This window comes from Trichechus manatus, unplaced genomic scaffold, assembly GCF_000243295.1.
Source record: "Trichechus manatus latirostris isolate Lorelei unplaced genomic scaffold, TriManLat1.0 scaffold00048, whole genome shotgun sequence".
Taxonomy (NCBI): Eukaryota; Metazoa; Chordata; class Mammalia; order Sirenia; family Trichechidae; genus Trichechus; species Trichechus manatus.
Window position 1 is genome coordinate 6322592 of NW_004443984.1, and position 19459 is coordinate 6342050.

General features: G+C 45.2%; 2 protein-coding genes across 2 annotated transcripts in view; both read left to right on the forward strand.

The window, feature by feature from the left end:
* TCEA3 (transcription elongation factor A3) overlaps nt 1-2425 on the forward strand; it is a 47453-nt gene extending 45028 nt beyond the window's left edge. Inside the window, exon 11 of the mRNA XM_004377135.1 lies at nt 2312-2425. Coding sequence (XP_004377192.1) covers nt 2312-2320 — 9 coding nt within the window. The 3' untranslated portion in view covers nt 2321-2425. The remainder of the gene's footprint in view (nt 1-2311) is intronic.
* Nucleotides 2426-9741: 7316 nt separating this feature from the next.
* Nucleotides 9742-18177, forward strand: ZNF436 (zinc finger protein 436). The gene is made up of 4 exons (XM_004377136.2): nt 9742-9774; nt 10997-11089; nt 11868-11994; nt 14001-18177. Exons 2-4 carry the CDS (start codon nt 11057-11059, stop codon nt 15251-15253), a joined length of 1413 nt encoding a protein of 470 aa, XP_004377193.1. The 5' UTR covers nt 9742-9774; nt 10997-11056; the 3' UTR covers nt 15254-18177.
* The last annotated feature ends 1282 nt before the right edge of the window (nt 18178-19459 follow it).

Consider the following 19459-nt stretch of genomic DNA (forward strand, 5'->3'; position numbering starts at 1 on the left):
AGAAGCAGATCACCAGGTCTTCCTCCCCCCACCCCCCGCCCCCAGTGATTACCTGCCAAGAGCTTAACCACTGTGTTACCAGGGTTGCTTCTACTGCCCTGCACAAGGGATACATATACCTACAGCCCAGAAGGGCCTTGTGCGTAGGGGCTTGCCAGCCTGCACAGAGTAGGTCTGCAGAGCCAGAGAGATCAGCGAATTGTCAGTGGGGAGGAGGGGAGAGAGTGCATGAGCAAGTTTTAGTTTGCTAGAGACACCCCATTGGGGTGAGGGCGGCAGCCCACATTTTATGACAGGATGGGCAAGGCTGCCATCTGAGCACAGATGGAATCAGCCTTCCCAGATCCACAGAGAGGGAAGAAAACAATAGCACTCTGCCTTTGGACCACACCTCTTTGCGAAGTGCTTTCACAGATGTATTTCCCTTGAACCTGGCCCCGGATGGGGATGAGAGACACAGGAGATCTGAGCCAGGTCAGAGGTCATCCTCCCCTTCTAAGGCAGCTCAGAAAAAGCCTTACAGTATCCGGGGCTGTAACCCAGGCTGCCTCAGCTCCTGCAAAGGCAGAGGTTTCGTTTGCAGGCATGGGAGCCAAGCAAAGTCTTCCCGGAGCGCTGCTTCTCCCAGCCAAAGCTTCTGAAAGAACTAAGTGTGGTCATGTGACTTATGTCAATTTCCAGTAGCATCTGACTTGCACGTGTGTTGCATGATGTCTGGACCGCCAGGCAGGCTGCAGGTGCTCTCAACGTTCTAAGGTACTTTGTCAGCCAAGAGCCCAGGATTGGGCATGGCACTGGGAGTCCAGAACCCTGTTTTCAACTCCCCATCCCGCCCTACATGCTGTGTGACCCTAAGCATGTCACTCACCTCCCTGAACAAAAGGGTGATGATAATGCCTTTCTCCCAGGATTGATGTATGGATTTATTACGTATGCACACACACTTTGCAAACAACTATGTGCAATGTTCCTTTATAATATTACTCTCACTTTCCGACAAGGAAATTGAACTACAGAATAGTTAAACAGCAAGCATAAAGTTACACAGTTTGGAGCACTGAAAGAGAATGCTCCAATTCCTGCTCCATTGAAAAACAATGCCCGAATGCCCGATTGACTGATTCTTCTACAACAAGACTAAGGGCCTGGATAGTCCTGGGGCCTCATTAGAATTGCCATATTTTTTAAGGTAAAAGCCAGATGACTCTGTATTTTCCTATATTCACTTATTGAGCACTTGGGAATGGGGTCAATATAGCGGCCCAGTGGTTTAAAGCATAAAAATCAGACTCAAATCCTAGCTTTACCACTTACAAAGTGATTTAGCTAAGTGACCTGAACTCTCTAGCCCTCAATTTCCTCATCTATAAAATGGGGGTGTTAATATCTAACCCACAGAGCTGTTTTGAGGATTAGAGAAGGGAATACATATAAAGCATTAACAGGGTCTGTGATAGCTCATATGGTGCCTTTGTCAGATTAGAAAAAGGCATCCCTTCCTCCAGGCAAACACAGCCTTGCGCCAGGGTACAGAGCTTGGCAAGCAGAGTGTGGGCTGAGTTTTAGCCCCAACTTGCCTCCTTGGCCAGGCTCCCTTGTTCAGTGAACAACCTGTACAACCATACAAAGCAGCTCTGGGTACATATGTGCCTGGTAAACAGAAACCACTATTCTTATTATTTTGAGTCTGTCACCTACTAGTATTATGGGAGCTTGGGCAAGTCACTTACCCTTTCTGAACCGTTTCCTTACCTGTAAAAATGGGAGTGATACTAGTGCCTACCTCATAGGATGACTGTGAGGATGTTAATAGTGCCTGGCTCAATAAGAGAAGCCTCACAGCTCCTGTAATTGTTGTTATCCAGGAAAGGGCATTCTGCATGCTCCAAAACCAGCTCTTCCTCCCTGATTCCTATTAGTTGGAGAGGCAGGAATCACTAGTGGTGACAGCTACACAGCTTCTGACGACATTTTCAGGTAGTGTCCATTGCCATGTGGAAGGCCTAAAGTCTAACCAAGCGATTATTAGTAATCACAATGATGTTCTTGACCATGAATTTAGAGCCCATCAGGGCCTGGCATTGACTTTCCATTCATTCACTACCTTATATCATTCTCAGTGTTATCTGGTAGTATAATCCCCATTTATGGATGAGTGGTTTGTCCAAGGTCACACAGCTACTAACGGCAGAGCTGGGGTGTGGACTCTGGCCTGCCTGATTCCAGACCCCACCTTATTCATGTTCCCTCACAGCCTCCGTGGGGGACACGGGGAAACTTCTTAAATTCTGTTGGCGTTTGGGTTTTGCAGTTCTGCTGATGGAACTACCGGCCATGATCCTACTGAACAAAGTGAAGAAGAACAAAGAAGAGGCACTAAACCAAGTGAACTGGATAAAAAATAAAAATTAAAATGAAGAAAAATGATGAACTCTGAATGGGGTAATAGGGATCAGAGGGAGAATTCTTTTGCAAATTACTAATCAGTCGTTAATAACAATTGACTAATGGGGGTGCCTAATGGGTAAAGAGGCTAAGAATCTGTGCTGACAGGCCTTTTGTAGAAACTCAGAGACTTCAAAGCCTTACAGCTGAGGTGTCAGATCTGTGACAGTGGGATGGCAGACCTTCGCTCTGAGTCCCTTCCCTCACATCTGGACCTCTCAGCCTTTTCTGGATTGAAAAATACCAGACCAACACAAATGTTACCCCACCTCACCCCACCGCAGAGTCACACGTGCAAAGCAGACGGTACACAGTTTGGCTTAGGCAGATATGACTTCCAAATCATGTAGAAATACTTCTTCCTTGTTCCTCATCTCTTCCCAAATTCTCTGCTGTCCTCTGTTCATAGCTGGCTTTGGGGGCGTTTGAGGACTCCAGACTGTTTTTTTTAGGCAGGGAAGAGATCCTCTTGAGCACAGGCTTTAGGAGTGAAGCATATAGCGGTGCCTTGCATACAATGGCCCCTTGGAGGTCCTGATGCCTAGAACCTGCCCAGGCACTAACAATGTGTTCCTCACAGCTCCCTCTGTGGCCTGAGCTTTAAAGGAAGTCTGCAGAACACAAGGAACCCCGTCATGCTTCTCCCATGATGGCATTAGCTTGCTTTTTAAGCTGGTAGGAACTTCAGGCAAAGCTGGAACCTTCTGGAAAAGCCTTGGGAGCAGATCTGACGGGCCTGTCCAAGAGACCAAGTCTTAGTCTCTGTCTCTAATCTTTGAGTAGCCTTACCCTGAGCCTCCTGGATTCTGTTTCCTAAAGTGGCTGAAGTGCAGGACCCTATTAACTCTTGGGCCCTTTTGTGCAGAGGCCACTGGGATTGTCTGCCTTGGTTCATCCTTAGGGCAGCTGTTGGGGTAGCCATCACCCAGCTCCATTTATACCTTGGGCCTCATCTACTCTGGAATTGGTTATTCCCTTCCTTCCTCCACCTGTTAGGTACCTCCTCCTGTAGATGAAGCCTATAAATAAACTGTGTACAGAAATCTGTCATCATCTTCATCTTTTAAACAGTTGGATTTGGGGTAGGTCCTTTGGAAGCGTTGAAAATCCTCTTACAGAAGATACAACACTCGCAGCTCAGAAATGGCAGGACCAGGACAGAAAGCCAAGTCTTCTGCTTCTTGTCATTGTGCTAAATGTTCTGAGAGATCCAGAGCTACACAAGACTCAGCCCCTGACTTCAAGAATTCATGATCTGGCAGGGAAACAAGCCAGAGGCACAGACTTCCACACCAAGATATAATAAATGCCACATTCAAGGTCCAGATATTATCTGCAGCTGTGCAGAGGGACGTTAGATACCCACGTGCTTCTTAATCTTTAATGTGAGTGGAAATCCCCTGGGGCTCTTGTTGAAATGCAGATTCTGATTCAGTGAGCCAGGGATGGGGCCTGAGATTTTTTAATTCTAACAAGCTCCTGGGTGATGTGGATGCTGCTGGTCTACAGAACACAGTAGCAAGGGTTTAGTCATCCAGATTTTCCTCTGCATTATCTAATCCTCCGCCCAAATGACTGGAAACCGTAAGCTGAACAAAACAGCATCCACTTATTAATGTAATAATGTCAATAAAGGTTACTTTTGGGTGAGTTTTTTTAAAGGTGGCACCCTGGTGCGATTTTAAATAGTTGTGATCTAATTGTGTGTTCCAGGTGTCCTAGGGATTTAGGGCATAGAAGAAAAACACAAAATAAAATAGAATCTCTACCCTCAATAAACTTACTGTTTACAAAGGACATGAATCAGATTACACAGCAAAAGAGCAAGTCGGCTGACGTCCGCACATCTATCCAGCACACATGTACATGTGTGAAAGGATACAGAAAAGCATGAATAGGCCACAGATTGTATTCATCAGCAGGCATCAATACCCTCTCACTGGTCTCCCTGCGTCCAGTTCATGCTTTCCACAGTGACTGACCTGGATAAGATTTTCAAAATTGCAAATCTGATCATGTTACAGCCACCTCCTCACTCCCCACTTAAAACCTTCCATTTTTGTCCCCATTGCTCTTGGCCTCACCCACAAGGCCCTGCATGGCTGGCCTCTGCCCTGCCCCTACATTCTGAGCTCCAGCCACACTAGCCCCCTCTCAGTTCTTCATAGTGTGCTGTGCTCCTCCTTGTCACACAGCTTTACACACACTGTTGGTTGAATACATGGTTTAACCCTAATTCCTCCTTCATATCAAAGATGAAGAGGGTGTGAGCTGCTTTGGAATTAGCATCAACTTCTTCCCTCGCAGGAAGACTTCCTAGGGGAGGGGAGATTGTTACCTTATGAAAGAGAAAAGACGAGGTTAGGTGAAAGGAAGCAGAAAGGCGACATGTTTGGAGTGGAGGTCTTGCCAGGAATGTTGTGGCCAAAAAGACCTTGAAAACAAAAGTACATTCAAGCTCCCGTGACCAATTTAGATGTTTTCCAAAGGCTCCTCGCCGCCTTATTGCCGTCAAGTCAATTTCAATTTATAGCAACCCTATAGAACAGAGTAGAACTGCCCCATAGGGTTTCCAAGGCTGTAATATTTACAAAAGCAGACTGCCATTGTCTTTCTCCTACGGAGCAGCTGGTGGGTTCGAACCAGACCTTTTGGTTAGCAGCCAAGCACTTAACCACTCACTGCACCACCAGGGCTCCTTTCCAAAGGTTACAGGAGCCTAAAATACTATCTAGAATGAGAAGTCTTTCTTAGTAGTCTCATCCAGACTACCAAATCTTAATCTTTAGCCCTGATTTTTCTTGAGCTCAAGACTTACATCACCAAGTACCCCACTGGCCCTCTAAATACAATTAATCTGAAACTGAATTAACATCTTCTCTTTGTTAAGTCTCCTCTTCTGTCTTTTCTGTCAACTAGTTCATTCCTTAGAACCATCTTTGACCTTTCTCCCTTTCCCTCTTCACTTTATCAGTTACCAGTTCTACAGTCTCTCCCTCATCCAACTCTCCTCTCCATTGCCATCACCATCAACACTATCTTCCATGTTTCCTTCTCCCTCCTCCCTTCCTTGAACTGGTGCAAAGACCTGCCTTCTACTGGTCTCCTAACTCAAAGGCACTCCCTACCTTACCTGCATCTGCCTGGTATAGCTCTGGGCATATCATTTCCCCAGTCATCTTCAGTGGATTTCCACCAGGTATGGAATAAAATCCAAACTCCGGTTTGACTTTCAAAGGTCCCCTCCACTGTCTTGGGTGACTTCTCTCCCACTCCTGCTGCCTCTTATGCTCCAGCATAAGGGAGGTATTTGCCCTGTTCTTGAATACAGGCTGGGCCCTCCCACCTGTAACTCTCTATTCTGTTTCCTCCTCCTAAACTGTTCTTCTCCACTGTGTCAAAGCCTTACTCATTCTTCAAGGCTTACCTTGGATGCACATCTGTGAAATCTTCTGTGGCCACAGGGGGATGGTTCCTAAGAACTCCCACAGCACTGTGAAATTCTCACAGCACGCATTGCATTCTACTGTGATGATGATGATGGTGATGATTTCTTTAATATTTCTTTGTATGATGGCGTCAGTGAAAATTGTTAATTACTGAGCACTTATTATCTGGGTACCTTGGGCACATTATATAATTTCTCCATGCCTGTATTTCTCGTATGTAAAATGGTGGTAATAACAGCACCTTGCTCAGAGAGTTTTTGTGAGAATTCATTAAGTTAATACATGGAAGGTACTTAGAATCATGCCTGACACGTAATGACAGCTATGGTTATTACTCTGAGTGTAGGTGATTGTCTCAGCCAATCTTCTGACCCTGTGAACTAGGTTACTAGTATTATACCCATTTTGCAGACCAAGAAAATCAAGGTTGAGAGAGTAATTTGCTTCTAGGAGACAGAAGCTGGATTTGAACTCAGGCCCTCTGTCATGCTCTGAACCCCTCTGAAATATGCTTCACCTCACAGAGCATCTGTAATATGCTTTACCTCTGCCAAGCCCCTCCTCTGTGCCCAGCAGGATGATGCGTTTTGAAGCCAGTCTCACATTTAATCCTTACAGCAGCCCTGCAGTCATTGTGAGGAGCCGTGTTCTGTCTCCCAGCTCAGAGTCTGGTACAGAATAGGGGCACAGTAAACATGTTCAGTGAAAATGGGCCTATTTTATGTCCTTAGAGTAAGCGAAACAATATTAAATAAGTCTGTTGTACATTTTTAATGCAGTTGTTCAGAATGTTTTTGAAAGTGTTGATTCTCCTTGGAGAAAATCAACTGAAATCCATGAAGTCAATCTGCCCTTCTCACCCCAGGCCAGACCTCAGGCCTCCCCCCATCTGCATCTCATCACCAGCTTTGCTGATCCACAGCCAGAAGCAGAGATACGCAGGCAAGCAGGCAAGGGGACATAAGAAACTGTCCCTGCTCTGCTTCTGCCCCCTGCTGCTCCACCCCCACATTCTTCCCTCAAGCCATACTCAATCCTGGCACTTCTGGAACATGCTCTGTCCTTTCACGCCTCCGTGCCTTTGCACATGCTGTTCTCAAAGTCTGGAATGCTCTCCCTCCCACTTTCTCTGCCTTGCAAACTCCTACACAGTCTTAGCCAGCTCAGATGTCACCTCCTCTGTGAAGCCTCCCCCTCACCCACCAGCTGTGAGCCTGCCTCCTCCTCAGTGAAGACTAGCCTATCCCTATACTATAGGGCTTGGACTGCATGACTGCTTGCAAGTCAGTGTGTCATCCTTGCCCCCAACTCTCCTTGTGCAGTGATGAGTCTTCCTTCCCACTCCTAGCAGCCCTCTCAGAGGTCAAGAGAAGCATAGGCACTTCACTTTTTTGAGGTTTCTGGTATATTTGAAAATGAAGAGATGGCAAAACAGGATTACAACAATTAAGGCATATTTTTAAATATTTCACAAATGAATGCTTCTAACACAAACATTACAACATAACTGTGCTGTTCACAAGATAATGATCCCATTCCTATTGCCATCGAGTCAATTCCAACTCATAGCTACCCTATAAGACAGAGTGAAACTGCCCCATAGCATTTCCAAGGAGTGGCTGGTGGATTCGAACTGCCGACCTTTTTGGTTAGCAGCCAGTCTTAACCACTGTGCCACCGGGGCTCCAAGATAATGATAAGATTTATGAAAATATAATCACTTATAGGCACACTGGTCTCGTAATGGGACACAAGTTTAAGGATGGGTCAGTGGATCTGACAAAATGTCAAACGCCTAAACTGGAGAACAAATGGCTCCCTTGGCCCTTTCCCCAGTGATAGGCTCTGCTGCTGCCTCTGCACACAGTAGGTGCTCATTGTTTGCTGAATGATAGGAATAAGGACAATTTCACAAGTTGGTTATTTAAAACTCACAGACGGTTAAGTTATTCCTGAGAAACACTGAAGTCCCGAACAATGGAGCAGGAAGCCACCTCCTCCTCCAGTGACCCCAACCCCCAAAGTCCAGCTGAAAGCTGCAACAGGAAGCCCCTCAGCCAGTGTCTTTCCTCCTCCTCTTCTCCACTCCCTCCCCCCATGGGCTCCAAATGCAGCCGTGCTTTCCATTCGCTCTCAGCCTCTCTTCTCCACCCTCTGGAGGGTCCCAGGTGAAGAAAGAGAAAAGCACTTACTCACTGAATGTGGTGGGCAGCCAAGCTGGGCTCAGACAGTCAACCTGCCCGCAGGCAGGCTTGAGGAATTAAAGAAACAGGGAGAGAACAAAGAAGGGCTTAAAGCACTGGAGCAAGGGGGAGAAAAGGCCTAAGAAAGTTTACAAAGCAATCTGTCAGAGAAAGGATGAAAAGGGAGCCCCGCTGGGCTGAGGGCTCAGGCCAACTCGGCCTTAGGTCTAGTTAGAAACCTGCAGTTACTAAACCAAAGTCTGAAATGATCCTCCTCTCCCTTGTTCCTAGAAGTTAGGTTACTAACCCCTGACCTGGAAGCTTCCCTGAGCGTAAGGCCTCAACTTACAGCCTCAAGTACCTCCGCTCTGCTGGTTCTACGCACCAAATTGGCCCAACTTCAGTTCCCTCTGGATTTCCAGCAGAAACTCAATGTGAGGATAAGGTCACCAGCAGATCCTCACAGCTATGGAGCCACTTTGACTTCCCAGATTTTCTGAGCCAGTGAAAACACCCTCAGGGCCTTCTGGAAGCCTCCCTCTCTGGAAGGCAGGATTAATAATAATAACAGCTATCATCAGTGCTCATTCTGTGTGTAGTGCTTTAGGTCATCTCACATAGTCCTCACCACCAACCATAAAAGTGATTATTCCCATTTCACAGAAAAGGAAATGGGCCTGGAAACATTAAATGACTTTCCAAAGGATACACAGCCTAGATGCCAACCCAGGTCTTTCTGACCCTGAGGCCCACGGGGACATTGTCTCTTGGGGACCCTCCAATATTCCATTATTGTGGTGCCCAGATCGAATTTAGATGGGGAGGATGGTACAATTTTATGGCATCTAAAGAATTTCTAGTCCCTCAGTTGGGGGAAGAAATGTGGAAGAGGTCTGAGAGTGGGGGAGTCCGTCTCATGGCTAGGTAGGGTCCTAGTTCTTTTTAGACACTTGAGTAATTTAACCATAAATAACTGGGCACTGGGAACAGGACACTCACTAATAAAAGCATGGCCTGGAGTCATGTTTGAAAAAAAAATTATTCAAGTCACTCAGTGGGTGGATGTATCTGCAAAACAAAAGAAAAGCTCCTTTCCCAGCCCAGGCAGAGAAGTCTCCTGTACAGTTAGAGACAACAGGCTTCCGGGCATGTAGCCAAGGTTCTGGGGATATTTATAACTTGAAGAGGGTGGGAGTCCCTAATAAACTGCTATATTCTTTTTCCATCACTTCCCTCTCCAAGGCTACAGCAAGCTTGGAGCTCTTCCCCACGCAGAATGCCTGCTTGCCCTAGTGTTCAGCTTCCATTGTCTAATCCCCTCATCTTTGCTGGAGAAAGGGAAGGCTGCAAGTCCTTCCGTTCAGAGGAACTTTAGCTGTTGGTGGTGTTTCTTGGCCAGCCGCTGTGGTCTCAGGGATCTGCCTACGAGCCTGTGGTTTCTCTGCGCTGCCTCAGAGTCTGAGGTCTCGGGAATCTGCGAATCTTTGGGATTAACCTACGATCCCTGGGCTTTGCGTGCAAATAGACGAATTCGCGATCTACCTGCGGATCTGAGACCTCCGGGATAAGCCAGTGGTCTCTATTATCTCTCCGAACGCCCGAAGTCTCAGAGAACTCTGCCTGCAGCTCTAGGATCTATTTGAGGCCTCTTGGATCTTGCAGCCGGAGATCTACTGGATCTTTCGTGGGCCCAGGAGGTAAGTCTGTTCGTTCCTAATTCGGGTTTTCGGCTTTCTACCTTCAGCCGGACAGGGGCTGCTAACATTCTGAGGTCCCACCGGTCTCAGGCGTTCAGAGGCCCTTCTGTGCTGGGGGCCGCCAGAAACAAATTTTAGCAGACGAACCCTAAGGGAGGATAAGGACGGCCCTTCCCTGCCCTGGGCTCTGGCTCTCTTCTCTATGCATACCTCTCCTAACCTCACTCCCCCAGCTTCTGATTCCCCTCAGGGTTTTCGCTCTGACAGGGTTAACAGTGATGGGGCTGGGACAACATGAGGCCCAGACGCCGGCTGTCCAAGAGAGCCGGACGCTTGGCGCAGAGCCTTTTGGGAGTTGTAGTCTGCATAGCAGGGTGCGCATGCCGCAGGCACTGCCGGGAGATGTAGTCGTGGGCGGGGCTCAAAGTTCCAGCGCCGCTGGCGGGTCGGCCCCGGGAAGTAGGCGGCTGCGGCTTTCCTCTAGCGCCTAGCTTGTCAAAGAAAGGTCAATCCCATAGGAGCTCAACTCCAGCCGACGCCTAAATTGGGTCCGACGTCGCAGTTAAGGGCCGACTCAAAAGAAGCTTCTAAGGACGTGAGGAGAGGCAGGGCAACTTCCTCGGCTTAATCGATCTAGCAGTTTCCAAGAGAAGAAAGCGAAAGATACTCCGCCCGGCTAGGAGGACGCACTTCTTCACCCTTTTGTCCTTTCCCCTCCTCGGCTTTTGGCTTCTGACTGGCTTTTGTACGCCGGAATGGAACTCTAACTCCCGGCAGCCTACGGGAGCAGGCGCAGGCGTAATACTTGTGCTTAGCCACGCTCCAGGAGGCGGGCCTAGTCTCCGGTATCTAATTGGCAGAGCCTTCTGTGAACATCACCCCTTGATTGGCTGGTCCAGCTGCCGGAAAGGGCCTAGCCTCGAGATGGAAGAGCGGAGGCGTTCCGTGGGTTGGGCTAAGAGCCTCCTCCCTGAGACCGCATCGGCCTGGCTCCCGGCCCGGGAGGGACCGAGCTAGGGGGCTGTCCTCTTGGATTCCAGCAGTGCCTCCACCCCATGGTGGCGGAGACGCAGAGGGCGGGTTTCGCTCAAGGGTCAGGGAGGAGAGTGACCCGGCCCCAGTGCAAGGCCATCCCCGCTCGCCTTGCAGCCAGAACTCCAGCCCTGGGGAGTGGGCAGGGCCTGTTTTCCGTGCCTCACGCCCTGCTTTTCCCTTCCTTCAGCGCTGTCTGCTCGCTGCTTTTCCTGCTCTCTCTCCCGGGAAGCGAACCCTTGCGCCCGAGATGGCAGCCACCCTGCTCATGGCTGGGTCCCAGGTAAGCCGGGGGTGGCTTCTTGGACCCTGCCTCTGCTTATCCACCCCGTCCCGGCGTTTCTCTGCTTTGCAAACCCCTGTGGGAAATTCCCTGGGGTTAATTCACTCGCGTCGGTTTTTTGCCTCCAGGGGCCTAGTACCAGACTAGTATAGCGACAAATAGGCATTTATTGAGTACTTGCTGTATGCTTTTAAATACTGAGGGGACAAAAGATGGATGAGACGGATCCTCCCCACCTGCCCAGTCTGTAGGGAGACACACGCAATCGGTTAACTGTGATACAACGTGATAAGTGCTCCACTTGCAGTAGGACCAAGTGCTATGGTGTAGGAACCAAGATGTGAGAGTGATTAATATTGTCTAGGGGTTCCGAGGGAGGAGCAGAGTGGAAGGAGGGGGCGAGCATTAAGAACAGTTGGCATGGGCACAGAATAGTAGAATTTCACTAGTCTGAGAAAGATATAGGAAAAGAGGAAGATTGCGAGTAGAGGTATGGAACGATGTAAGTGCTAGATGTGTTCTGAGAAAGGTATGGCTAGAGGATAGGTTCTGGGGTAGGGCAGGGATGTCTGGCCATGGGACCAGAGCAGCCAGCTCATAAATTGCTTCCCTTTTTACCATACCTCCTTTTTGCTTATTTCTTTGGACTCTGTAGCTCAGACTTAAAACCTTGTTGCTTGCCTTCTCAACATTTCTTGCCATGTCTCTAACTTCAAGAAGAAAAACTGGGCTAATCCCCTAGCTACAAAGTAGTAAGGAAGCATTTGTGTAATTTCAGGCACCTGTGACATTTGAAGATATGGCCATGTACCTCACCCGGGAAGAATGGAGACCTCTGGACCCTACACAAAGGGACCTTTACAGGGATGTTATGCAGGAGAACTATGGAAATGTTGTCTCATTAGGTAATGATTCTACCTTTATTCACCCCCAGGTTTTTAAGACCATCAAAATGACTTAGCTCTTTCAGCACAACCTGGTTGTTTGGTTTTTAAAGCACTTAATTGGATTTTGGCTTGGGTTGCATCCTCCGGCAAATCTTTGAATGTAGAAACATCCACCTGGTCATATTGTCTAAAAAGAAAGAATGTTTCTGCACATTTTAAAACTGTTCAGATTTCTTGTGCCCTGAGTCATTTACCATTCTCCAGCCTGTTTGTACAGATCACTGACCAAACAGGTCTGACATAATGGTGCTTGCCAGGATATAAACGCCCTGTAAATGGTGCTTTTACTCTGAGGTGCTAGGAGATGAGGGAGAGGGTTCTAACCCAGGTTCATGAGAGGGCAAAAACCACCTTTTTGTGCTTGTTTTGGCTTCAGAGCCCTAACTTTGGCTCAGGTCCTTTATTATCTGGAGTAGGTTCTTGTCTAGAGATGTTTCAGAGTTGATTATAGATTTCAAGTGTTGGATGTTCTAGGAGAATCTTGAACTAAATGAGATCATTAGAGAGGGAAGCTAATTTTTTGATGGTTTGCAAACCTGTCTTCTCTGTTAGCTATCCTTTGATCTTGATGTAACTAGAATAAGCAGTATATTCTTAAGCTAAACAGTCTTTTGACTCATTTTGTTTCCTGTTAATACTTGAACAGAAGTTAGGAACAGTGTATAGTTCACTAGGTCATCTGCCACGTATGAGGACTAACCCTTTTTTTTTGAAATCTTTATTCTCATAGCCCTTTCCAGAACAAAAGGTAACTGTGAGGAGTTTTGTTTTTAACTTGGGCTCTCTCTGATGTCCCGTGTTTCTTGGATCTCTCCTTGAGAAAATCAAACATATGATCTATCACAGTCTGTCACCCACATATTCCACCCAGTCCAACAAAAACAAGAAATAAAACCTTAAAGAATTGTAAATTTATATTGCTGTAGTCCAGCCCAGGGAGTACTTGTTAAGATAATGGAAGTTCCACACAAAAAAAAAAAAAAAAAAAGCTTTTTCTGCTAATAAGTTTGGGAGTGGGTAAATAATGTTTACCAGGCTTCTTTACCTGATAACTCCTTGAAATCTTTCATGTGTTATCAGGCATTGTGAATGTCTATGGCGAGGATGTTGTATGTACCTTTACCAATTTATCCATGGACTCTTTTTTTCCTGACATACATAGTAACTTCCTTCTGAAGAGTGTATTATAAAAAACAATTGGGAAAATGCAATGTCTAGTTGAAAGTTCCTTGTGACAGTGGTTTTATATTTTGATTTTCCCCTGAAGACTGTATATGAAACATACTTAGTCATTGCCAAGAATGTTCTGAGCCGGGCATCTCTTTTGCCTTCTTCAACCCTCCCACCCCTGATTTCATTAAAAAGCCACTGGAAAGTAACAAGTGATATTCAGCAGTCACTTTTCCTGTCAACTAACACACAACATGGAAAGATAAAATTTGCTTTTCTTTATGCTAACTTAGTAGGATCTTAGTAAATATTATATGATGGTAATGAAGGCTTTTCATGTTAAATATATATATTTATTGGATTTATTAAATATATATTTTTATTAGAATACACATATACATAAAAACATGTAGGCTCTTGGCTTTTAGAGACTGATTTAGAGTTTGTGTTATATTTTCTGTTTCTGGTTGTTTTCTCCTTTCAAAACACTTGTAATCTATACAGTTCTCAAAAGAAAGCATTAACTAGTGGTACAGAGCGTGGACTTTCATCAAACAGGCCTGGGTTTGAATCCTGGCTCTGCGATTTACTGCTTTGTGACCTTGGGCAAGTCACTTCCCTTCTCTGGGTCTTGGATTACTCATTCATAATGTGGAGATCATCATAATGCCTAGGATGGTTGTGATAATGAATGAGGTAATTCACGTGGAAAACTTAGCACATTGCCTGGTACACAGTAGAAAAAAAATTTTTGTGCTTTTTCAAGTATTACTATTGTTTACCCTTTATTACAGATTTTGAGATCAGGAACGAGAACGAGGTGAATCCAAAGCAGGAGATTAGTGAAGATGTAGAATTTGGGACCACATCTAAAAGGCCTGTCGGGAATGCTGAGGAAAATCCTGAAAGTGAAGAGGCCTTTGAAAGCGGGGAGAGATCGGAAAGACATTGGGGAGATTTAACGGCAGAAGAGTGGGTGAGCTATCCTCTGCAACAAGTCACCGATTTGCTTGTCCACAAAGAAGTCCACACAGGCATCCGATATCATATATGCTCTCACTGCGGAAAGGCCTTCAGTCAGATCTCAGATCTTAATCGACATCAGAAAACCCACACTGGAGATAGACCCTATAAGTGTTATGAATGTGGAAAGGGCTTCAGTCGGAGCTCACATCTTATTCAGCATCAAAGAACACACACTGGGGAGAGGCCCTATGACTGTAATGAGTGTGGAAAAAGCTTTGGAAGAAGCTCGCACCTCATTCAGCATCAGACAATACACACTGGAGAGAAGCCCCACAAATGTAATGAGTGTGGGAAAAGTTTCTGCCGGCTCTCTCACCTAATCCAGCACCAAAGGACTCATAGTGGTGAGAAACCGTATGAATGTGAGGAGTGTGGGAAAAGCTTCAGCCGGAGCTCTCACCTGGCTCAGCATCAGAGGACCCACACAGGTGAGAAGCCTTATGAGTGTAATGAATGTGGGCGAGGCTTCAGTGAGAGATCTGATCTTATCAAACACTATCGAGTTCACACAGGGGAGAGGCCCTACAAATGTGATGAGTGCGGGAAGAATTTCAGCCAGAACTCTGACCTTGTGCGCCATCGCAGAGCCCACACAGGAGAAAAGCCGTACCACTGTAACGAATGTGGGGAGAATTTCAGCCGCATTTCACACTTGGTTCAGCACCAGAGAACCCACACTGGGGAGAAGCCATATGAATGCAATGCTTGTGGGAAAAGCTTCAGCCGGAGCTCCCACCTCATTACACATCAGAAAATTCACACTGGAGAGAAGCCCTACGAGTGCAACGAATGTTGGCGAAGCTTTGGTGAAAGGTCAGATCTGATTAAACACCAGAGAACCCACACCGGAGAGAAGCCCTATGAGTGTGTGCAGTGTGGAAAAGGTTTCACTCAGAGCTCCAACCTCATCACACATCAGAGAGTTCATACGGGAGAGAAGCCTTATGAATGTACCGAATGCGAGAAAAGTTTCAGCCGTAGCTCCGCTCTTATTAAACATAAGAGAGTTCACACCGACTAAGTCCTGTAATTATGATGACTGAGAAATTATTCAGTTGAAGGTACAATTTTATTTGATGTCAGTGAGCTCCTTCGAGACAGCTTTTTTATGCATACTGAATTTTCCAGTTGTGGGCCACAATTTAAACATCAAAGAAGACAAGCCATTTGGAATTCTGACCCACAGATTCGGGAATGTAACTCCCTTCCCTGAAATAGTGATTTTTATTCACTCAGTAAATTACTTCGTCAACATCAGCCCTACAAATTGCTGGAAATCTGGTTACCAGGGGCTAAACGCTGGTAAATGCTTAGGCCTGGAAATGGAGTAAATCTTTAAAAGTTATCTCTCCCATCCTTTGGCCCAAAGAACTATGCTAGGGGAAATGTGGGACTGTAATAGGGTGGCCATGACTGCTTTGGATAAAGGCAACAGGGACTCTACCTGAATCGCCACACCTATTCACATGCCATAGTAATTAGGCACATGTATCTTCCCCTCCAAAGGGCTTTTTCCTTGAGTTACTCATGCATTTGTATCTTTCTGTCTTCCTGGGAACAGGATTCTGCATGATGAAGGCAATGATCATAACTTTTCTCCTTCTCGTTTCTGTTTAAACTTTTGGAAAGCTTGCATCTTTATAAGAGCTAACTGAAGGTACAGATTGAAAGGAAAAATGAGACATGTTTGGGGACCAAGGACCTGTCAATAGCGGTGACTTTAGCAAGAGATGCCCGCTTGTTATTGGCATTAATCAGCATTTATGAATTTTCTTTGGGAATCAATGTAGGGAACATTGTAGGGAAAATATCTTCAAGGAAAGATAAGACCATGGAGTGATGGTGGAGTGTAAGGAGCAAGTGGAATTGACCAAGGAAGGAAGCACAGAGTCCTTTCCCAAGGAATGCAGGTCATTTCTGTGTTCTTTCCCCTCTACCTGTTAAGATCAGTTCTCCTTACTGCTAACACTAGAATTTGATAAGGGCCATATCTCAGTGTTTATCTTAGCTTATATAAGGGCATGTGTATATACAGTGAAATGTGTATTCCTGTGGTTTTTTTCCAGTAGCTGAAACTGCCAGTCACACAGATTTAGCATGTTCTTGGGTGATATTGTTCATGTGACAGAACTACAGGCATAACTTCAATGTGACAAATGTTCTTTTTCCCCCACTCTGTATAAAAAAAAAAAGTCAACACTAGTGTTCTAGTGTGCATTCTCCTATAAGATCTGTCCTTGTATAGAACTAAGCACTTGTTTATATGTATCAGTAATTCTGAAAGATAAGGAGCATACAAATACGTTGATTGTCCCATTCTTAGATTGAATTATCTTCACTGGCAATGAAGAAGTCCTTGGCCTAGTCAGAAGGAATTAATGAACCTAGGTAGGAATGTATTTCCATCCTCCAGGCCTTCTAATATAAGTGGTTAAAATAAGAGTTGACCTAATGTTAAGTCCAGTATTGTGAGTTCTCCTTATCTCAGCCTAAGTAGGAATTAAGAAATAGCCCAAATGTTGCTGCTTATTCAAGCATTTGGGGGCTGGAGTGGGAGGGAATTGGTGTCCAGGAGAATGGGACTGGAGTAAGGAATATATTTTCTTTTGAAAGTGTCCCAAGTTATTTTTACCATGCTTTATTGTGAATGTTGTAACATTTTAAAAGAATACTTCTGCCATAGCTCTTTGGGACTTGGTGTTAAAGGAGCCAGTGGTCTCTCTTGGGTAGTGTACTATAGTGAGTTACTATGACCCACGGCTCTGTGGACTACATGCATAATTTGCAAATGACGGAAACATGAAAGTAACAAAAATGAAGAACCACTCCCCCAAGGGGGTTTCTTTATGTTGCCACTCCTATTTGAATACAAACCTGGGCAGGGATCATGTCTTTTGTTCTATACAAAGTCTATCAGACTGTGGGTATTCATGTTTTATTGTTGAATGACTTACATGTTCTTGGTGATTGAACTCGAATATGTCTTGTCCTATACCAGTGTTGCTGATGATTTTCATGAATATTCTCTGTTCCTTCTGTGAGCCACGAATGGCATCTACTTGGGAGTGGCCGTGGAAGGCAGCATCTCCATGACCTAGCTATATTTCACCCCCTTTTCCTTCCCTACTCTCCTTGCCCCAATCCCCAATTTGCTCCTGCTGCTGCTTTTGGCTTCTTAGAGGTGAAAGGCTCAAGAAAAGGCTACTAAGTGCCCCACCCATCTCCACACATGCACACTCCAGCTAGGAAGTTCAAAGAGCAAGGACCAGCCCAGCCCTGTCTCCTCTCTTTCTGCCAATTGCTGTGCTGAATGAACTTTGTGTAGAAGTTATGCATCGGACTGTCTTTGCTGATGCTTTTTGCATGCCTTCTGCTACCAAGTCCCTGGCTGCTGCTGCATATACCCTGAACGCTTTGTGCCTGTTTTCTATGGTTGTGGAGAGTGAGTGAAAAAGTATGTAGAGCAGTTTTCCTTATGGTATTGGTTACAGTTATCCTAGTGTTTATCAACTTCTGTATTATTCTAACAGTATCCTAGAATTAAAAGTATAATTTTTAAAATCAAAGAACTTTGAGAATCATTTTAGTAATCCAAGTAATCCAGCACTTGATTCCTATAACAGCTCTTCATCAGATTCGTTAAAATTGGATATAGCTCTTTACCTTGATGCATTTGTACAGATGCTCTTGTAGGAATTTGGGAAGACAGTGTCTTCACACCTTGGTGAGCCCTCTGGATATTGCCATATCTTGGGAAGGTGCAAAAACCTGGACAGTTTCCTGTGAAGGTTATGCTGGTGGCAAAAGCCACATGGAAGTATTTGGTGACTCATCAGCTTTGGAAAAGGAAAAAAAACAACATCCAAATGGAAAAATGAGAGGAGGCCTTGTTGCTTTAAGGAGATATTTTAGGGTATTCCTTAAAAATACTAAAACAATTTCTACTGGGCTAGAATTGGGATTCCCTAGAACAGAGATACTTAGAAACAGTCAGAGGCTTTCTACTTATGACATAGCTGCACAGTTTGAGTGATTATGTATTAACAGGGTGTGGCTATGATTTTCAAAGTACTTACAAGTTAATTTTTTCTTTCAAAACTTTTTTTTTTTTTAAATGGGGGGCCAGCCTAGGCAGAGGTGAGGACTAGAAATGCATTAAATTGGGGGGGGGGGCGGAATAGAAGTATGGATGAAAATTTTTAATTAAAAAAAGGATTTTAGTTGATTCCTGGAAAGGAAATTTACAGGAAATGTCAATTCATCTGGGAAAATAACTCCAAAGCCTTTCCTCTAAGGGTATTTGGTATGTTAATATTCTACCATTATTATTGTTATTGAAGCAGATTTACTCCTTTGTAAACTGTTCTCTAGGAGCTTAGACGTAGGTTAAAGCTGTGTTTCCAGGCCATTAGGACAGCACTGAAATGATAATTTGCTAAATGGCTCCCCAGTGTTCCAAAAGTTAGTGTTGCTGGCAAAGAAGTTCCTATGCCCTGGGGGAAATGGACTTTATTTCCTCTTTGGTTGCATTCGTTAGATACCCACCTCTGCAGTGAAGTGGCCAACTTGGCCCTGCTTTTTCTATAGAAGACTTCAGAGATTTCAGACAACAGCAACAGTTAAGGTATCAGTGAAAAACAATTGAGAAAAATAGAAAATTACCATTGCCAGCAGCATACAGTGAAACTCCTTCAGTGTATTTATGAGGTCATCTGTAATCTGGCTTCTGCTGCCCTCTCCAGCTTCAGTTCTCTCCACTTTCCCTGCACGTGAACATTCTCCATGGTGCATCTCTTGCAGTTTCCAGAATGTTCCATCATCTCTCTGGGTTCATACTCTTTCCTGTGCCTGAAGTATTTTTTTCTCTCCACTCTTTTTCTGGCCAAATCCTACACATCCTTAGGTCTCAAATCTAACTTTTTAAGGAAACTTTTCCTGATTCCACAAGACTGGATCAGGTGTTCGTTTTCTGTGTTCCCTGAGTTTATCCCATTCGAAGTACTTGTATTGTTTGCCTGTCTTTCAGTTTCCTCCTCAAGACTTTAACATCCTTAAAGAAGTCACTGTGTCTTGCTCACCATTTTATCTTCAGCCCCTAGCAAATGTCTTACTTAGAGTAGGTAGTCAACAAATATTTCTTGAGTAAATGAGAGGAAGATATATATCTATGATCTTCATTCCCTTCAGCAGGGCTGGTGATTTTATTTCTAATTCATCACCACACAAG

Excerpts from the sequence above, each read along its gene's own strand:
- ZNF436 (XM_004377136.2), top strand. The coding sequence starts at position 11,057 with ATGGCAGCCACCCTGCTCATGGCTGGGTCCCAG. Across the intron at positions 11,090-11,867 it reads TGCTCATGGCTGGGTCCCAG|GCACCTGTGACATTTGAAGA; the intron begins GTAAGCCGGGGG and ends GTGTAATTTCAG. Across the intron at positions 11,995-14,000 it reads TGGAAATGTTGTCTCATTAG|ATTTTGAGATCAGGAACGAG; the intron begins GTAATGATTCTA and ends CCTTTATTACAG.